Consider the following 21,319-nt stretch of genomic DNA (forward strand, 5'->3'; position numbering starts at 1 on the left):
CAAGTCAAATGAGAATCAGATCTGGGTTCAGATGAAGACAGCTTCAGAGAAGTTTTAATTCAGACTTCATTAGCCTATTGAAACCATTCACCAACTTAAAAAAGAAAAAAAGTTATTTCACTGATGAATCCATATTGGTGTTACATGTTATCTCCCTGACTTTTTCTATATCAGCATCCGCTTATTTAAATCACATAAACATATGATCACTTCCATTGCTGGAAGACGTTGTTTCCTTTGGTGTCTTATAGTCTGCACAGAAGGCTATTTTTCTGCACTCTGTTAATGAATATTTCACCTTAGAGAAGCAAGCTGTTTGCTTCTCATTTTTTTTACTGGCTCCTATATTGTCTTTCTCCATTAGCACTACAGCCAAATGTTCTGGATGGCCTTTTAGACAGCTGTTTCCTGTATCCGAATACCCTCTTTATGATAAATACTTTCTGAAATCAGTTTTACCTCTTCTTATCTATTTTCATTTTTGTTAATTGAAGGCATGTTAGCATCACTATCTTCTTGCTGATATTATATTATAAAAACCTTGACATCGAAACCATTTCTTATTACTTTATTTATCAATTCTTCTGCTAGTGTAATGAAGATCATTGTGACTTGGGTAAAGCAGGCAGCATCACTTAAATCATTTTAATGTTTGTGTTCATTGACCTACAGTCTAGGAAAAGAGCCTTTGGAAAAGGCCTTTGAGCTGATCGATTACCTTACAGAAGAGAGCAGTACTGCACCACTCACTCAAGCTTTGTTTCAGCTGAGTCTTATCTACAACCTTTTAGAGAAAAAGGGTGAGCAACAACTGGCAGCACGTGTGATGGTATGTACTATTTTTTTGGAAAATATGGCTTAAAATAATTTGTCATAAAGTTGTTTACAGTTTAATTAGTGTTGACTGTTGAATGTATTATTCAGTAATTTCATGAAGATAGACTGGATTCTAGACAGTCTTACATGCTTTTGTTAAATAGAAAAGATCTACTGCAATGCTACATTTTGTGGACTGACTTTAGTTTTTTTCAATTTTTTTTTAGGGATTGTAATGCAGTGCTAACCCAGTGTTGTCTGGGGATTTACAGCAATGGGTATAAAGATCAATTCAGTACAGAGTCTATGACACTTTCTAGTACGGAAATGTTATTTCCAAAAATCACTAAAGTGGATGGAGATCATTGATCTAATTGCTTTACATAGACACAGTGAGGGGAGAAAAAAAAGCAAAACTATTGTCTGTGAAAATAAAAATACACTAATGGACACATCATGTCATGTGACAATACACATTATCCCATTCCAGATGTGTGTTAGACTAACATGATACGGTGCTACAGGCATAACAATGTAGTCTCAGTTCTTGCTGTGGAAATGTCTTTCATTTGTCTGTTCTGCCTTGATATTTAGAAGCCTCCTTTCTGTATTTATCCACAGGTTTAAAACGAACCTTGGAAACTTGAAAGAAACAAAAAAGCGACTGCTATATTTTTTTTTCTTACCTAGTATTTATTCAAGGATTTTACCAATCATTATCTACTGTAAAAAGCAGCCCAAGCTATGGTTGCCTGCATTTTCTATTAATTTATAATAGTTTATATTGGAATGTCTCAGCTGAGATGTGCTAGTTGGTGGGGCACCTTGTTTTTTCCAAGCTACAAAACTAGAAAGGCATAAAGCTTTGTCTGTGCTAAACTAAGGAATGTTAACTGTCGCTCGATGGTGTTAAAAGCAGTTAAACAGACAGAACTTGTAGTTAGTTGAGATCATGAGCTGACAATGATTTTGAATTCCAGTAGCTGGAAAAATGGTCTTCAGTTTGACTGTGTAACATAAATGTAGACCTGGCCAGTCTTTCATATCCATGTGGTATCTGTTATTTATTCATATAGATAATGGGGCAAAACTACTATGTTTAACTTGCACAGTTATAAAACTTAACTTATAACTTTGTATGTGGAAAATTCTCTTGGGAAGAATTAGTTATTGCTAATAATTTTTACTCCTTTAGTATAGAATAGAATACCTGCTTGGAAATAAAATTGACCAACAGCATTGGACAGATAATGGGACTTTGTCTGAACGAGAGCTCCGGTCAATACTACTAGCTTTTGCCTGCACCCATGATATAAGACAATGTAGAACAGCTGCCATTGAGATGTTTGAGAAGTGGATGAAGTCTAATGGAACAATGAGGTACCACAAAAATGGGCTTCCACTATTTTACCTACGTGTTATCCTGTTACTCTGCTATCTGAATATTGATAAAGCTCTTCATTCTGTCACTTACTGTTGCTTGTCTAAAAGTAGTTGCTGTTTTAAGATGAAAGGGAAAACTGTGCCAGATTTTAAAATTTTGTTCTGCAGTCTCCAATGTGACTGCAAAACCATCTACAAATTGTTTTCATCTGTGTTTAAGCTGCATACTCAAGGATAATTACTTAGTAGCAGCATCAAAGTATACCTTTGTCTCTTGCAGAACTCATTCTTCTCTGGTTTCCTGTCTGTTTTGTGCCATAGAAAATGACGCTGATTTTTGTACCATTTTCTGTGCTTTCATATGACTAATATAATTTGCTTTTTCCCAGTGAATTAAAATATTAGAAAGGCATGAATTCATGTGTCCAGCAAACTTAAAATTGCTACAGAAATAAATTGCAAAAATGAGAGGTATCTCTTTCAAGCTAATCTTTTCATTTTGTAACTTTTCTTCCTTCTTTTCTCAGATGAACTTTTTTTGTCCCCCCTTCTTTGTTTTGTTTTTGTTTTTTTGATTTTTTTTCCCTGTAGTCTGCCTAGTGATCTTATGAAAGCCATATTTATAACTGGAGCCAAAACTAATGAAGGCTGGGAATTCCTCCTAAAGATGTACTCCTCTTCAGTTTCTGAAGCAGAGAAAAGCAAAATGATTGAAGCCTTGGCCAGCACAGAAGATGTCAGAAAGCTCATCTGGTATGAAAGACACAAAGTTCTATGTTGTGTAAATTAAATGTTGTGTGTGTGTTTTTTTTAATTGTTGAAAAGGAAAAAAAATCTGAATACTAAAGAAAATCTAGCCAGACATCTTGTTCGGGCTTCCATAAACATGACGAACCTGTTATTTTTCACTTCAAAATAATGTATATAATAGAGTAGGTTAAAAAGATGAACTGTGGCAAGGTGGAATATACACGAAGAAAAAAAATGGACTTAAAAGCTTTGTGCTATTGGTGAAGAAAATTGCAGACTTTGTGATAATGGTAAAACAGATTGCTCACTGAGTCTTCAGAGATTGTTACATCTTCTTATCCAAGACAATAACTGGTTGTGTGTGTGCGCGCTGTTTTTTAATATTTCTTTTTTTCTTTGACCTTATATTATGCTCTTACACCATTTTATAGACTAAATCTTAGTATTACATGGAGGACACTAAGTGTGTCCTGGTAGGCGATTACTGTTACTCCTGCTTTTCTCTCTTAACTTACCAGTGAATTGTTTTATCTTACAAGTTGTGAAAATTTACTCCATCTTTTTCAACAGCAATGAAAATTCAGGTACTTGGTTTAGAGCTAAGATCACTGTGTTCTTGGAAACTCAAACTAAATGAATACAGTGGTTATAAAATGTAGTATCCATGTGCTTTAGATTCCAGAAGGTGATTGTTGTTTGATCTTTTACATAATCTTTTCCATCGAATTCAGGGCTACTAGTAGAACCACATGAAAATATGAATAAATAGGATTTTTTTTCCTGTCCTTTTTCATATGTTTTGTCTTCTAGGTTAATGCAGAACAGCCTTGAGGGAGAAGTCATCAGGGCACAGGAGCTTTCACATATCGTAGCAACTGTTAGCCAGAGTTTCCCTGGATATTTGTTGGCCTGGGACTTTGTTAAAGAGAACTGGGAAAAACTTACAAGAAAGTAAGGCTTTTGATATAGCTTTTCACATCCACATTGCCAAAAGGACCACTATTATCAAGTGCAAGTGAATAAATAGTTTGCTTCATATAAGATGATGTTTATTATAACTTTAAAGCCTGTTTTAAGATTAGACTTTGCAAAAGTAACTTGGACAATAAATTTTGAAATCTCATTTAACAGTTGATGGAACGTTGAAGCCTCTTAGAACCTCACAGTTATTCTAGAAAATCTTGGTTTGAATTTCTGTTAAGAGTGATGTCTCTGACTAAGATGGCTGCTGGAGCTGTGGGATGTTTTGTGGATCAAATGCGTTCACAAGTAAACCCAGGCAGTTCATTCAGTATCTATTTATTCTACCTTTCTATATAATCCAAAAACCAAATAAGCAAAAAAAAAATCCACTTGCTTTAGAAATATGTTCCTCTTAACTGTTCTTGAAATTGCAGAGCTGGCCTACGGATCTTCAAAAGGCTGACAGTACTTAGAAAATGATACTTCTAAATCCTAGTTGTGATTTGGAACAGTTTCACATTGTTAAAAATGCTTCTCCTGGATGAAAATTCCTGCTTGCTAAAGCAGGAGTAATTAATAATCAATATTACAAAATTACTTGGCTTGAAATGATTTCTGGAGGCAAATTTGATTGCTTATTCAACAATTTGATTAATTGTTGAATACATACCACAAATGTAGACATTTTCCTTCGATGCGTGGTGTCCTCAGTTCTTTAGTGTTTTGAGCTGGAATAGAAGTTCGAAAATTTTTCTTGTCTTTGGCTCTGAAGTTGGATTTGCCTAACCCCAATAGGGGTTAGGCATCTTGAGGCTTGGACTGCTAACACCTTGTATCTCTTCAAAAAAAGAGAGAGATATAAACTTGAATTTAGATGCTTCTAATGATTTCCAAATACTGAAACAGAAGAGGAGTTAGAAATAAGAACGTGTGTATATACTGAACCTGCATATTAAAATGGCTTCTAAGTTTTTTCTTCTTTGTATTTCAGGTTTCATCTAGGCTCATATACTATCCAGAACATCATTAGTTCATCAACTTCTCAGTTTGCTACAAGGGCGCATCTACTTGAGGTCGGTGGCTTAATCAATCAGAAAATCATACTTTCTAGTGCCAGTGCTGTCCTCAGATATTTTGGGGTAGAGGAAAACAGTTATTTACAGTTACTAAAGCCCTCTTGTAAGGATATACAGCTATTTCTATCCCTGTGTCAGACATGGGAAGTATGTACATAAGCATGTTGAAGATTACATTCTGAATCAGCGGTAGAGCTGAATATACACAGTCAAGCACAGCTATCTGTTCATATTGCTCTGGTTTCCTGTTCACTGGAACACTCTGTCTCCCAAAATAGTAATAACAAAATTCTGGTTTAGACAGTGTCAATAATCTATGCTTTCTGCATCTGTGGAATGGCACAGAGAGCCATTAAGATTTGTTCTAGATTAGTTTGGCTGTCAACAATCCCAGAGAGCTGTTGTGGAGGTTGAGTATAAGCTGAGATCCAGGTACTGGTTGTTAGAAATTTGAGTCTTACCTCACAAGGCCCTGAATGTATGGTGTCAAGAGTGGTTTATGGTTTAGTCTAATGTTTCATTCAGAAAATGGGGTAGAAATGGCTTCTTATTGTATGAGCAATAGTATTTTAAATGTAAGCATTGACAGTTAAAATGCTGAGTGGAAGCAGGGGTCATTCCAGAGGACTGCATGGGGTCACTAGCAACAATCAGTTCTTTTTCACACACAAAAAAACCTCTCTTTCTAGAACATTGAGTGACCTGTGATTGCTCTGTGATTAATGTGATGAGTTGAGTATCTATTTATTGGTAAACGAATTTATTGAAACCAAATGGGTTGTTGCTGGTGTTCTCATGAAAGACATTCTTGCATTTTGGGAAGCCAACTCTGAGAATTTTGCTTGCTGCATAAGTGTGTATGGTTCTCTATTTCCAGCACATGTGTAGCCTTTGCTTCTGTACCTATTTCTGAGGTCTGTGTTGATTTTTTATTAACATTTTCTTTTTCTTTATTTTTTCTTGTTACGCAGGTGAAGACGTTTTTTGAATCAAAGTCAGAAGAGAGTTCTAAACTGCGTTGTGTAAAAGAGGCACTTGACACAATTCAGCTCAATATCCAGTGGATGGAGAGGAACTTAGCAAAGCTACAAAAATGGCTGTAGTGCATGTTACACTATGGAGTGTCAGCCATTTAGGAAATCTGTGGACAGTTGCTCTGTTTCTTTTGCAAAAGCCAGGGTGAAACCAGGCATTGCTGCAACATTGTTTGCACTATTAGAGAGTCTAGATAGCTCAGGGCATGTCTCACATAAATTTTGATTTCCCTTGAAGCATTTATGAGCAGGATGTATTTATTCTGAAACTGTTTTCATCTATAGACCAAACATCTCCATGAATTATATTATATATATGAAATTTAATACCCTTTCATTTGGTTGTCATGTTCTAGTTTTTCAGCAGCGTGTTGATATTGACAGATAAGAGCAGAAAGAAAGTAAGTTACCATGAACTGTTAGCTTTTTGCAGACTGCTGGGTAATTAGTAGGGCTTTGTTAATGCAAAAATACAGGTAGTTTCCACATTTGTAGATAGAGAAGCTGTTGTGAAACAAAGTCATGCGTAGGATACATAAGTATTAGAGGATCTCATAAAGTACAGCAGTTTGAGGAGAGGTAAATAAGGTCTGGATTTGAATTCAGTTTGGACTTTTGATTTTTCACTGTGTTGTTTAGGAATTACATGAAAAATAAGAATAATACGTCATGCTAATCATACACACTTTGATGTTTAAAGTGGCTGGGCACTAATAGTCTGCATGGAAAGGAGAAAGCCAGACAGCAAAAACGAATGTTTTAGAGATGGAATTTCCAAAAACATTGATGGGGCCTTGGAACTTTTACTCTGAATTTATTAGACATTTTTGAGAATTGTGTTGTTAAACATTGGAGTGTAACTGATGTTGCTGCATATATCTGTGAGCAACTGCACAAAACTGCCATGAGTTGTTGTTAACAGGCTGGTTTATCTGTTAGACTGACTACTGATTTGTCTACTTCTGACTACTGATTTTTAATTTCATCACTTGTTCCAGATGTCCTGCAATAAGTCAGTGTATCAGCCACTTCATTTGGTTAAGTTTATGCTTTTTTTCCCTTGCCTGTTACCTTTGATATCACAGTATGATTTGTGTATATTGCTTACCCAGTATAGCTTTAGAAAGCTTCTCATTTAGATTTTAATGGTTTGTTCTACTGTTGTGAAAAACCTTGTGTGACAAATCTTCATACTCTTTAAAAGAAGGGGATCTAAATCTTCATACTTTAAAAGAAGGGGATCTAAATCATCATACTCTTTTTAAAAAGGGGGATCTAAAAGCAGAGACGGGCCACATTAGAAAGCCAAAATACCAATTGTACAATCTTGTCTTTCAAAAGCAGTGAGAAAGGCCATTTTTGAGGTATAGCATGTACATAAAACATATGCAAGAGTAATCATACTTGTTTATGTGGAGTTCTCATGTTTTCAAATGTTCATTTCATTACTGTTGCACCTTTTGTGGATTGATGCAAGCAGATCCAGACCTGTTGTCTTATCAGCATCCAATATGTGATTCAATATGAAAACAATAACAGTTAAAAGTTGAAAATTTTGAACAACACAAAGTTTTGATTTCAGTCACAGCAAATTCTGAAGAAGATAATAATTTGAATGAGAGTTAAATTAGTGGACGTGAAAATTTGTCACAGGCAATTCAGACTGAAGGCTTTAATTGATGAAATTGCAGCATTGGCTGCTTATTTAATCAGAAGAAATTGTAAGCTGTGATTGCTTAAGCCATGCCATACTTTTCCCATCCTTCCAGAATGGGAAATTCTTTCTTGGAAAAGAAATTCCTTATGTTTTCACCAGTTCACATTAAAAACTATGTCTGCAGTTCTAGTCTTGAAATTATTAGAAAGTGTGTTAGATTCTGAGAGTGCACAAACATTTGTTTGCCCCAGAGGCCCAGAAAAGAGCAATTTTCACAAGTACTGAAGAAGGAATGTAAGCACTGAAAATAGGTCATACTATCCTAATTCCATAAATTATGCAATTAGAATGGTAATTAGCTATGCTCTCTGATTATTTTTTTTACAAACTTCCATGTCTTGTGGTATTATTTCTTTGTTTATTTTAAACCTTTATGCTCTCTGCAGAAATACAAATTCCATATTTGTGTGTATATATGTAGTTGTCATCTATTTTCCTTTACAGTCACTTCTTAATATTAAATGAGAAAACAGTAGTATGCTTTCACTTTTCTATCCCCTCACACTTCTTTTTATTTCAGCCCTGACTATGGTACTGAGGCATATAAAATTTCAAATGGAAACTCCGGAGGAAGATCCCATCTTCCTCCTGATTTCTGCTGTAGGATTATAGAAGTGTAAGGTTTTATTCAGATGCTTGACTGATAATTAGTTCTTTGCAAGGAAATAGCATGCAGCTGAGTTTTAGATTGCAAACTGTACCAAGAATGTCTGGAAAGTCAGGGGAGGGGGGGGATGGTTTTTGAATAATTTTTCATTTCACTTTTTGCTGCATTTGATGGCTTTTTTTTCTAATAGGTAATAATTTCAGTGTATCAGTTGTAGAGGTTTTTAAATTATTTTTCTGTCACGGAGTCTATAACCTTAATAAAAACTGTGCTGGAGTCCTTCTTCCAAGTTAAATGCTTAAATATACTCCTCTGTTAGTGAGATTATTGGGAACTGATGAAGGTTGGAATGGCTAAGGCATGAGCAATGAATTGCCCTTTAGAGCCACATCTGTCATGCCTTACTGCAAAGGAATGAAATCTTGCTAGTTCCTTGAGTTTTCTTTGGCTTCTGGTCAAATGAAAAACATGTTGTAGCCAATAGGACCTCTTTACTTAATTTCCGTAGAATTTTCTAGCTAAAACTTACCGAGCTAATGTTTTTTTATATATCTTAGGCCATTCTTATTTTACAGCAGAAGAGCTTTGCAGGGAAAAACTGTGAGTTCAAATGCTACTAGCTTTGTATCATGTCCTGCAATGTAAAATTACAGGGTTTAATAAATTGGAACTGCAGTATATGTTCAAATGGGCTACATCAATTACTGTCTTCAAAGCCATTATGTACTGATTGTCTTGTTATTTTCCAGTATCCTCTGTTTATAATGAATGCACTTCTTATTTTAAGAGCTAGTTGTGGTGAAAAGCGAATATGCATGTATATATTTTTTACTTCTATAAATAAATACTTTTCCTATGTAAAATTAGCCTAGCAGGAAAAGTGTAAGCAAGCAATTGAGCTCTTAACTTTGTCTCTGGAAAAAGGATTGCTCCCTCTGCCAGCTCAGCTTTTATTTTTATTTAGAGATGGAAAAGGTGCAAGCAGTATAGGAAAAGCATGAGACTTCTTCTAATATGTGAAAAGACAGTAACATGGAATGAAGGAGTTTAAAATAGGTCTAGTTTTTCTGTGTAACTGGTCATAGAGATAGAGATAGTCATTGTGCCTTATGGCTCATAATTGAAGTGATACGCTAGACAATATGTTAGAACAAACACCCTGTTTTCTTGCAGGAGCCAACTGAGGTCTTGTTCTTAGAGGTTGATGAGAATTGTTTTTCTGAGCACTGTTCAGTGTTGCTAACAGGAAAGCAGACTACAATTGCTGAGGGTTCGTCCTTATTATACAGATTGTTTCACAGGTAACTGAAATTTGTCAGAGGGAGTACACTGAGCAGTGTTGGCTTTTGTTGCATCCTATAACTATGATATAAAACTGTACTTCAGCATATAAATTTTCCAGTTATGGAACTACTACATACATAAACTTTCATAAAATAATGTTGCATCTTGTCCTAAGTATTGTATTGATGTCAAGCTCATTCTGTTGTAAACTAATCCTTCTAGAAGAAACTTAAACTTTCTTCTTGTCCACTCCTATATGGAAATCACTCATTTGCTAGAGAGCCAGCTTGTTTGGACTGGAATTTCTGCATTAATTATCAGACTTGGCACTCAGAAGGTGTAGAAAGTTACTGTCTACCATAGAAAGGAGAACTGTTCAGATCTTGTAGTATTTGAGACACTTAATTCTGAACTTACATTGTAGGAATGATCTATGAAAAAACTAATCATGGGAGTAATAATTTTCTTTTGTTGGCTAACAGATGTAGGAAGTGTAACTTGAATCTGTATCTTTTACCTGTTCTCCCTTTGGAACATTCCATTTTCTGACAGGTTGTACCATCCTTCCTTTGCTTTGCTGGAAGATATTCTTCTTTGTGCTCTGAAATTTAAATTAATGCTCAGTAACCATTCTTATTTGTATGCACTTGTTGCATTCAGTCATATATATTTTAGCTTTTCCACATATTCCTGATTCATGCGTTATGTAGTACATTCAGTTCTCCACATGCTAAACGTTTATTGTTTGACATTTTGACAAGTGCATACATAAACTTATTTTTAATAGTTATATTTATACCTATCATTTTCATCAAGATGCTACTAAATGTTCAAAGATTTTTGTTACTTTTTTATGTCATGGAGTCACAAGATTTCTGGGGGGAAGAAAGTACCTTTACCATAGTAAACTCTCAGGTCATATTGCTAAAGAATTTAAATCTCTAATTTTGCTGTGTTATTTAAATCTGCTGTTGTAGTAGATATATTGACTTTTATATGTGACAATTTAACTTTGATGCAGAATAGGAGGCAGGCATCTTTTTTTGAATTAGTAATGGTGGCATTAAACAAATCACAATACAATCTTAAGTATATAGTTTTATAAAAAAATATATATAGTGGCTTGAATGGATTGAAACACAGTAATTCAAATTGAATTTGTAAAAACGAAGTACAGATTTTCCATTTGAAGAATTGGAAACTGGAGGAGTTTGAATATATAATGTAAAACAAATTTTTGCAGTGAGAACTGAGCCCTGTCTTCATTAAGTCAAGGTTGTTATGTATCCCTGAAAAATACCTTAAAAGTTAATTTGGAAATGCTGTATACTGTAGGTACTTGTAATGGGTTAGTCTTTGTATTTTAAACACTGTAAAAATATATAAGACAATGTAAATTCACAGGTGTCTGAACTGTGAGTGGTAACATTTCAGGTTGTAAAATACCTGCCTTCAGATGGGGATTTGAATATCGTTTGTGTGTGTGTGTGCGTGTGTATGTATAGATAGATATAAAATAAGTTGTCTGTTTCATTTGTAAAGGGAAGAGAAGCTTATTTTCTTTATATTTCAGAGAAATGTTTTTGCATATTACCAGCACTGATTTGAAAGGCATGTGTACTGCAAACACTATTGCTTTTTGTGAGATGGAAATAAAGTATTTCAATATAAGCTTTTCTTTGTGATACTTTTGAAAATGTCATAAACAAGTTTTGTTTGAAAGTTTGATTAATTTTTTTTAAGGTGTTACAAACTCTGTACCTCACTATTTTCTCTGCAGCAGAACTTTATGGATAAATTCCATCCATCAAAATCTCACCAGTATGTAATTACAATTAAAAGGTAAAAGCCATTTTTGGATTTCTTTCTTATCTTAACCAAAAGACAGTAACACTAAAAGATCGTCATACGAACTTGAATTGCTTGAACAGTAGAGTACTTTGACAGTTCACAGATTCTCAGCGTTAGAGCTCGCAGTCCTTAATCTCAAGATAGGTCTTGGCACTTGTGTTTAAAATTGTTTAAGCAGAGGTTGGGATAAGTGGAATCCTAGGAGAGCAGCAGAAAGAAATTGGAAAAAGTAAAAAGAAAAAATGCTGACATCTCCAAACTGAGGGAGGAGGCCAGGTGGAGCAGCTGGGAGTGGAAGTATGCACTGTCAAATTTTCCCAGGAGGCAGCAGTAAGGAGCAGAGAAAGCTCTTTTTCAGGTATAGGACAGAGGAAAGTTCATGCAATTCTATGTGCTCAAGAGGATGTGAAAAGTTTCATGGGCCTCTGATCAGAAAAAAAAAGCTGTAGTGAACTGAGAAAAGCATGGGAGAGATTGGGAACTGAAGCCTGTGGCAGGCTAAAGGTATAATTAAGGTTTGAGAAACATATTTTGGGTAGGATGGTATAATCTCTGCATATTGATGTATTTATTTATGATGCTGGGTAGGAGACTGAATAACACACAAAAATATAATGTAACCTGAGAAAGTCCATAAAAGATATAACGAACGTGGAAAGTTGTTTTAGCTGTTTGCATTTTCATGTGAATAGGGAATTCTTTGAAGCATAATATACTTTGGATGAAGTTTTGCACCCAATGCAATTGATAGAAAGGGACACAATTTCATCCCCCTGTGCTGATGGCGGTGGGATTCTTTGTTCAGGCACTGACGGACACAGGAACCTGAGACTTCCTCCTCCTCATGCAGTAACACAAACTGCCTTTCTAGTTCTATTCTGACTCGGTAGGGACTCTTAAATAGTGTTAACTCCATGCATTAACTACTTGCTTTTCACATTCAAACATACTGTTCATATGGGAAAGGAGCTCTATTTAAAAGAAGGATTTCTGACCTAGAAGGCAGTAGGTTTTCAAGTTCCTGTCATAAACAAGGAGTGATTGGTACCCTAGCAAAAGCAATTTACACTGTCTGCAGAGGTCTGTACTCTCATGTTCTTTAAATCAGCTGTTGGCAATAACCTGGGTGTGGTGGATTGGCCTTGGCTGGCCACCAGGTGCCCACCCAGCTGCTCTCACTCCCCCTCCTCAGCAGGACACAGGGAGAAGGTAAGACGAATCTTTCTGGAGCAAGATAAGAGGCAGGGAGATTGCCCATGACAGTATTTGGTAAGCAAAAGAGACCCAGATTAGGGAGAGTAATTTAATTTATTGCCAATGAAAAATTGGGTAGGATGGTAAGAAATAAAATTAACATCTGCTTCCCCCACAACTCATCCTTCCAGGCCCAGCTTCACTTCTAATGTTTCTGCTTCCTCTGCCACCTAGTGTAAGTTGACGGAGGATGGCGGTTGGGTCCCTATCACTTCATCTCTGCTGTTCCTTCCTCCACTTATACTCTTCTTTTACTCCAGCATGGGTTTCTCCCATGGGATGCCATTCTTTCCGCTCTAGTGCGGGTCCTTCCAATGGGCTGCAGTCCATCAGGAACAGAGTGCTCATGTGTTGCTGCAGGGGCTCTCCATGGGCCGCAGCCTCCTCCAGGCCACATCCACCTGCTCCAGCGGGGGCTCCTCCACGGGGGGGCTGCAGCGTGGAGATCTGCTCCGTGTGGGACCCGTGGGCTGCAGGGGGACAGCCTGCTCCACCAGGGGCCTCTCCCTGTACAGGCTGCAGGGAGCTGCTGCTGCCTGCCTGGAGCACCTCCTGCCCTCCTGCTGCACTCACCTGGGGGGCTGCAGGGCTGCTTCTCTCACACTTTCACAATCCTCATTCTCCCAGCTGCTGTTGTGCAGCAGTTTTCCCCCTTCCCCCAGTCTGCTGTCCCAGAGGCGCAACCAGCGTCGCTCCCTGGCTCAGCTCTGGCCAGCAGCAGGTCCCTTTGGAGCTGTCTGGAGCTGGCTCTGCCCTGACATGGGGCAGCTGCTAGGCTCTGCTCACAGAGGCCACCCCTGCAGCTTTTCCACTACCAAACCCTTGCTACGTAAGCCCCATATGCTGGTTTTGTGTCAATTTGTAATGTTTTTGAATGTACTGTACAGCATGTAAATAAAAACCCACAGACTTATTAAATAATTGATTATTTTGTACTGTGCTACAAAGCCTTAGTATGCTTATTTGGGTAAGGCTTAGTAGCACAGTAACGAGATGCAAGCTCACTCCCACTGGTGGAAAGGTGAAGGACATGCACTGTAACGTGCTATCATCCCTCAACCCCTTTCCATCACTGCTGAGGTTTAACCACCCAAGAAAAAAGGAACTGAGAACTGAGCTGGTAAAGATGCATAGGCTGCATTTTTAACCCACAGAGAGCGAAGCTCAGGCACATTGAAGATACTATACCATACTAGTGAAAATTGCTTCTCTAGAGTAACAAGGTAAGGAGAAATCTTTCAAGCAGTTTCTAAGAGGCAGGAATTGTTGTAGCCAGACACGTTTTGGCTAAGCAAGCTTCCTATTTTATATGTCAGGTGAATCTGTTTCTGAATGGTTAAGTGATTTTAATGTAGCTGCCAGATTTTCTGCCTCACCGTATGTGTATCTCTTGCTACTCTGTATCTGTGTACTGTATAAATATGCCTCGCATGGCTTTGTGCTGAACTGATAACACCAAGTTAAATTGTAATGAAAACCAACTCTTAATTATTCCAGTAAAATCCTTGTGTGGCTACTGATATTTCCATCTTAAATAAATAAGTAGTATAGTGAGACACTTGAACGGCTTAAATCTCTGACTAGAACTACAGTTCAGAAAGCTGATTAACACGAAACTGCCAGAGATCATACATCTAATATGAAAACAGTGGCTTCTTAGCCACTGCAGGTCAAAAGTAAATTGAGAACAAAACAGTCAGAGTAAAGCTGCTTGTGTTAAAACATCGCAGGACCTGCCATTTCCTTAGTACTATGCTGGGATAAATTGTCACAAGTAGCTCCACAGCATCCAGTAGGTTGCGTTGCAGTGAAAATCTCAACATGCGGCGCATTAGGGAGATGAGAAAATTTGAAGTCCCACCACAGGCCCAGACACGTATTGGCACAGTGCAAATAAGCTGGAAGCTTCCAAGGGCAGAGACCTGTTCTCTGCGGCAGAGGAAAATCTCCGTGACTGAGTGGTTAGAGGCCTAGAGGCCTGCCTGGCTTGTATTATCACAAAGGCATGTGTGCTCTTGAGAGGTCAGAGAAAAATCAGTGGCAGGTGTTTTAATTTCCAGACTTTGTGACAATGTTGGAGGGCAAATGCTTTGAGTTACAATGAAGCACAGTATCTTTAACTCTCAAAAGTGGTTGTTGCCTTTTTGGGGAAACTTATAAAACCCTCCCAGCCACTAGAAGCAAAACACTTCTTAATGCATGTTCAAAGTATTTCTGCTCTTAGCTCTCCCCACATATTATTATGCAGAATGCCAGTTTGCATTCAGTGAGATGTAAAGTGTTCTCGGTTTCTGTCTTGGCTTTCAGAGAAGTCATTAACACTTAGGTTCAGTATGAATACATATGAGACCTATATATCAAAATGCAGAATAAGTAGAGGCATCACAGGGAGAAGAGAATGCTTCAGTTTTCCTCAGAGTAGCAGGTAGGGGGAGGAGGCAGGAGGAGTTCCATTAGCTAATATTCTTAAACATCTTAGTCTCTTTCTAGACGCTTTTTTAAAAACCCAGTGGTTAGATGTTGCATTCTGATATTCATACAAAAAGATATGTATAAATAAAATACTTCTTTTTTGCTCTGCAGTCCAACTGGCAACCTTTGACTATCTCCCCCACTTTATGCTCCCTCAGGAAAACAGAAAAGAGACATAATTTTTAAAGGCATGAAGATAAGTTGTCTCTTGTTATCATTGTGTCTCAATTGTATATTAACGTAATTTTAGTGAAATTCTGCGCATCTCTTGATTCGTATGTGCATTTAATTTCACTTCTGTAGTTCAGGTCATTCATGTGCCTGCCAATAGTTTGCAGGATCAGATGCTCTATCACCTTCCCGGGGATCGAGGTGAGGCTGACTGCCCTGTGGTTCCCCACATCTTCCTTCCTACCCTTCTGGAAGAGAGGAGTGACAATTTTTTTCCTCCAGCCTCTGGACACTTCTCCCGCTCACCGTGATCAAGCAAGGATTATTGAGAGTAGCCTCACAACAACAACTGCCAGCCCCCTCAGCACCCATGGATACATCCCATCAGGGGCATGGACTTATCTGTTCTGAGTTTGCTTATGTATTCCCTGACCTGACCCTTTTCCATCAGGAGTACATCTTCCTTGCTCCATCCTTTCTCCCTGGTCTCTGGAATCTGTGATTCCTGAGGGGTATTCTTGCAGGTAAAGGCTGTGAAAAGGAAGGCATTCACTCCCTCAGCCTTTTCCATGTCCTGAGTAAGAAGGTCTTCCATTTCTTTCAGTAAGGGGCCCACACTTGACCTAATCTTATGTTGCTAATGTACTTATAGAAGCTCTTGTTATCTTTGACATCCCTGGCCTGATTCAATTCCACTTGGGCTTTAGCTTTCCTAGCTTTATCCCTGGATGCTGAGACAATGTCTTTGTATTCCTCCCGTGTTATCTGTCCATGCTTCCACCCTCTGTATTTTTGAGTTTGTCTAGGAGCTCATTGTTCATCTACTCAGACCTCCCAGCATTTTTGACTGGCCTCCTGTTCAATGGGGTAGATGTCTCCTGAGCTTGGAGCAGGTGATCCTTGAACTTTAACCAGCTTTCATGAGCCCCTCTTCAGCCTTATCCCACGGGACTCTTCCAAGCAGAACTTTGAAGAGGCCAGGGTCTGCTCTCCTGAAGTCCAGGGCTGTGAGATTGTTTTTCACTGTTCTCCCTGCCTAAAAGATCCTGATCTCCACCACCTCATGGTTGCTGCAGCCAAGGCTGCCTTCGACCTTCACATTCCCAACAAGCTCCTCATTGTTGGTGAATATGAGGTCCAGCACAGAACCTCTCCTCATTGGCTCCTCTATCACTGTGAGGAAGAGGTTATCAATGAATTCCAGGAACCTTCTGGATTGCTTTTGTCCCAGAGTGTTGCCTCTCCAAGGGACATCAGGGTGGCTGAAGTAATTTATTGCAGTTTGTGTCAAGATGGGAAGCAGGAATGGAGTGATCCTTGACAACAGAGCTCAGTGCAGCAGCAGCATGGGGGCTGTAGGGAACAGGGCTGGGGAAGTGGGGACACGTTCTCTTGGAAGATGCTGAAGACTATGCATGATGTGTTTTTTTTATTTTGTAAACAAGGAGGTTTATTTTGAACATAGATGACTCAGGTTGCTGATTCACCACTCACTTTTAATTCCGTCCTGTACCACTGTGTATTCTGGTGTGCTCACCGGATGAAAGGGCCACAGTTAAACAGGCAAACCTATTGTGGTCCTTCACATAGACCTGACCCTCACAGACAACACCATAACTCATAGCTATAACTGTTTTTTGTCATGTATTTTGAACTCCAGTTTTGTTCTAATGGATTTATTTCTCTGATTCCTGTCATCTTGCACTACTTGCAGCCTGTTTTGTATTTGTGAGTAGCTAACAGGGATGGTGCCAGTGAATAGTGCTCAGGGCTGTTTGGCATCATTCCTAGATCAGTGGGACCAATTATGTCTGTCATGCACATCAAAAACATTCTTTTTTCTTTCAGCATTCTTTTTTTTTTCTTGATCTTTTTTTAAATTGTGTGATAATTTGTATAAATATTGACGCTTCCGCTCAGATTCTGTCAGTATATATGGAAATGAAAGACTTGCTGTTCACTAAGGAGCTTAAAAAATAAATTAGGATTCCATCCTTAGCTGCAAGTTTGGCAAGATAATACGATAATAATAATAAGATAAAAAATTTATTTGTTCTTTAGCTTGGGCTATAATGAAATTACAGGAAGAAATGAGGGAATCACTGAATACCAAAGGTTGTTCTTTAAGCAAAATTTCCACACCTCTTTAGTAACTTGTAGTTTGCCCTGAATAGCATAGAATAATAAGTTGGCATGAGTGTGAGAGGCCTATTCTTTCCTCACTGTATTTGTAGCTTGTTTTCTTCTGTTTCACGTAGATGAATTTTGGCACAGCAGGTTTTGGTCTCCAGGAAGGGGTGTATATGGGTTATATGGTTCTGAATTGCAGAGCTAAAAAGTGTGTCATTTTTATCTTAACCAGACAAACCTATTGGAGAGAGAAACTGGTGGATTCCTACTTTAGAGCAGTGGTGTTACGTTTATGAGCAAATCCCTTTATGGCTGAGACAGGAACAGGTGCTGGAATAAAGGAAATAACTTCGACCAAGTATGAAAAATCTGTTGTGGAAAATAGAAAAATGTATTTGGGTACTTGCACCTATAGGGAATGTTGAGCTCCTTATATAAACTGACATGCAATCTATTGTCTACAGACACCTAATTACTATTTCAACAGAATAACACAGTGCACTGATGCTCCCCTGTTCTCAAATAATCACTAAGCTACTAAATTATATCGGAATATTAAACAAAAATTCTTCTGTCTCCAAACACTAGCATCTCATTCTCATCCTAGAGCCTTTGTCTGCAGAACTTACTGTACATCCAGTGGTGATCTATTTTTTGTCATTGCATTTTCAAATATTCCTAGCAGACTGAAATACCTTGCAGTGTCTGAGGCAGATAAAATTGACCATGCATTATAAAACCAAGATTGCATGAAACATGATGGTGGCATTAGTTATTTTCGCTTACCACATAGGGGCTGCAGGAAGTTTGATCCATAAAGTGAGTTCTTCTTGATGTCTCCCTATTTTCACCTGTTCTCTGTTAGATGGAACATTCCTTCCTCTGATGAACTGGATTTTTTCAATGCTGGAAGATGTTATCTTTCATTGCACTCTGAAATTTCAAACAATGCTGTCTCACTAACCATACATTTTTGTATGAGTTTCATGCATCCGGACTTGTGTGCTGGACTTCAGAGTTCCTGTATCATGTTTCACACAGTTGCTTCATTCCACCACATGGTAAATGTTACTGTTCCACATCTGGGTATATTGTACAGAAAGATATGTATGCTTGTAATTACTCTTACATTACACTGTTTTTTGTACTTACTGATTTTTACGGAGATGCTACTTGGAAGTTTAAAGAAGGAAGGGGTGGTAAACACAATTTGCAGGACTCCTGGGGAGATCTAGAGCATCTGTCACGAGGGCCATAATGGTGGGGGAAGGATTTAAATGTCTGAATTTTTAGTGTTGCTTTAATCTACAGATGGAGTGGAAACCCAAATAGTTGTATGCCACCTCAGTTCTGTGAGCAAAATATGGTAATTTATTCAGCTTATGATGGTGGTCATTAAATTGCTTCACAACAATGAATAAGTTTGTCAGTATGATGCTGTACAGAATTTCTCTTTATACAAAAACTTCTCCTAAATATTTAATTCTGTTGTTACCTTCTAATAATTCTCTTGAGGGTAACATTAGTGTATTACCCAGTTAATTAAGACATTGAGGTGGTTGCAGGAAGGGAGTAAAGAAAGCGCAATTGCTGTCCCAGACTCTCTTTGGTCACCTGCTGTGAAGAGTTGTCCCACTGCTGCTCAGTTTTGTGTGACCTGTGTGATTGCACCAGCTCCTCCTTGTATCACAGCTACATCTGCTCCAGGGAAGTGCCTTCCCTGTAGCCCTGTCATAAATCTATGTATAGAACATCCTGGAAAAAGCAGCCCAGTCATTGGCTCCTCCATGCTTATTAGGACCTTAAAGGTGTTGATTATTGCCCTATTTCTTCTTCATTACAAGTTGGTAACAAATTGCATAATTAATCCAGTCTTGATGATCATGTGAGGTCTGACTTTTAATATATGTTCTAAGCAAAATGTAAGATTCAGCATCTGAGGAGGGACTGTATACAGTTCAAACATTGCCAGAGCAGAAGAAAACACTTAAATCTTGCAACAGTTTGACAGCTTGCCCATAGACTAAACATGGGCAGGAAAACAGACCAATGGGAAAATCATTACCACCTCCCAGTTAAAATGTCAAATCTATAAAGATCTCAAAAGCTGTACTACTCATTCTTTGTTCACATTCAGGCAGACCCACTGCTATTGAGCGAAGAAGTGTTTTCTTCTGAAAGCACTAGCACACAGTGCCACTGAGAAACATGGCCTGTGCTGGCCTGCAGGACTCCATGCTCAGACCAGCTCTCTTGGTCCTTACTTTTCTGTACATTTTGATGCGTGAGGTAGCTTAAAATTTAGCTCTAGATGTTGGAATCCACTTTTCACCCACCAGTCTGCTGATATTGGCAAAAACTGCAGTAAGTCTACCTGGGTATACTCTCTAAGTGTGGCTGCTAAGAATGAAAACTGCCCATGTAGGTTGTGTGAGATAAAGGAAGAGGGGAATAATATAAACTTGGACGGATGGTGGAGTGTGTTGGGTAGATGAGAGAGCAGCAGGATTTCTTTCCCGTGATGTATTATGTTCCTGAGGAGGAAAAAAATATTTTTCAGAATCTGCAAACAGTTGGCCGTTCCAACAGTGACCCTCACTAGCAGCTGGGGACAGGCCTTTCTCAAGGGTCAGCTGTGAAAAACAGCCCAGAGAGGAGGCTGGAACGCATGGAGTGGTGTCCTTGCCATGCTCACATCCCTGACAGATGGGCATGGAGGCAGGTATATCCAGCACCTGGTGCATGAAGATCTTTTGGCTGAGATCACTGGGAAGCCAAGGCCACCTGCAGAGATAGGCACTGCTCACAAGCATGTAAGAGAGAATATTTAGAATGAGTCACTAGGTATAAAACAAGAGTGAGCAAGCATGTGCGCAGGCTTGCACGGGGAAGTGCTCATCAGTCACAGCTGCACTGCTTTTACTGCCTGGCACAGAGTTTACAAGCAGTAAGTGAGCCGTTCCCTGAGTTTTGAGTCCTCTATTTTCTGTTTTCCTGAAGTGACAATAATGGCTTCCAAGAGCTGTTCAGAGGCTGGTGTGTCAGCCAAACCAGCTGCCAGCAATGCCAGCAGAGAACTGCATTGGTGGTAGCAGCAGACCTGATCAAATAACAGCTGCTCCTGATTATAAGGTATTTCATTTCTCTGGGAAGGGGACAAGATACTAAATTTCCTTTTTTCTTCTTTTTCTCCCTCCCCCTGTATTAAACTGGATTTTTGTGAGGTGTGTTTATTTGTAGTCAATGACACAGTGGGCTGTAAAAAAGGAATTTTTCCCTACTTGTGACTTGGATTTCTGCTGAATTCAGAATTTTGGAGATTCCTTGGGAAGAGCCAAAAGGCACAAAAAAAAAAAACCTGACTCCTATGTAGAAGGCTTCTCGTGATGAGAAAAACATACAACCCCCCTAATTTTGGCTATCGGCCAGTGGAAAACTTGTCAGTATGGTGCATAGTCTAATAGTCACCTCTCTGCAGATTTTAGAAGAACTCTTAGGCCATCACAGAGTAATCATAATCTACTCCCGTCCTATTGGCCTGGATGTTACAGATCCCTCTGTTTTCTGTGTTAGGAGTGATGTACCAGAAATATTTTGTTATCCCGAGTGTAACTGGGAAATTAAGGAATACATACTGTGATATGGTAATTCAGACTTTCTTTTTGACCAAGGCAAAAAGAGTAATTTCTAAATTTGTGGGTAAAAGTTAAGGACCAGACCAATAAAGGGCACCTTGTGGATGGGGTCTACTGCAGGCCACTTGATCAAGGGGAGCCCGTTGATGAGGCCTTCTTTCTTCAACTACAAGAAG

The 21,319-nt window shown here is 38.5% G+C and overlaps 1 protein-coding gene across 2 annotated transcripts in view; it reads left to right on the forward strand.

Annotated features, from left to right (window-relative positions):
• The window catches only part of LNPEP (leucyl and cystinyl aminopeptidase), a 65,345-nt gene extending 54,044 nt beyond the window's left edge, over nt 1-11,301 (forward strand). For both annotated transcript variants that reach the window (XM_035564203.1, XM_035564204.1), the window contains 6 exons: nt 673-829; nt 2,012-2,196; nt 2,791-2,952; nt 3,760-3,900; nt 4,904-4,985; nt 5,960-11,301. In XM_035564203.1, coding sequence (XP_035420096.1) covers nt 673-829; nt 2,012-2,196; nt 2,791-2,952; nt 3,760-3,900; nt 4,904-4,985; nt 5,960-6,091 — 859 coding nt within the window. In that variant the 3' untranslated portion in view covers nt 6,092-11,301. The remainder of the gene's footprint in view (nt 1-672; nt 830-2,011; nt 2,197-2,790; nt 2,953-3,759; nt 3,901-4,903; nt 4,986-5,959) is intronic.
• Nucleotides 11,302-21,319: the final 10,018 nt, after the last annotated feature.

This window comes from Cygnus atratus, chromosome Z (assembly GCF_013377495.2).
Source record: "Cygnus atratus isolate AKBS03 ecotype Queensland, Australia chromosome Z, CAtr_DNAZoo_HiC_assembly, whole genome shotgun sequence".
In the NCBI taxonomy this organism is placed as follows: domain Eukaryota; kingdom Metazoa; phylum Chordata; class Aves; order Anseriformes; family Anatidae; genus Cygnus; species Cygnus atratus.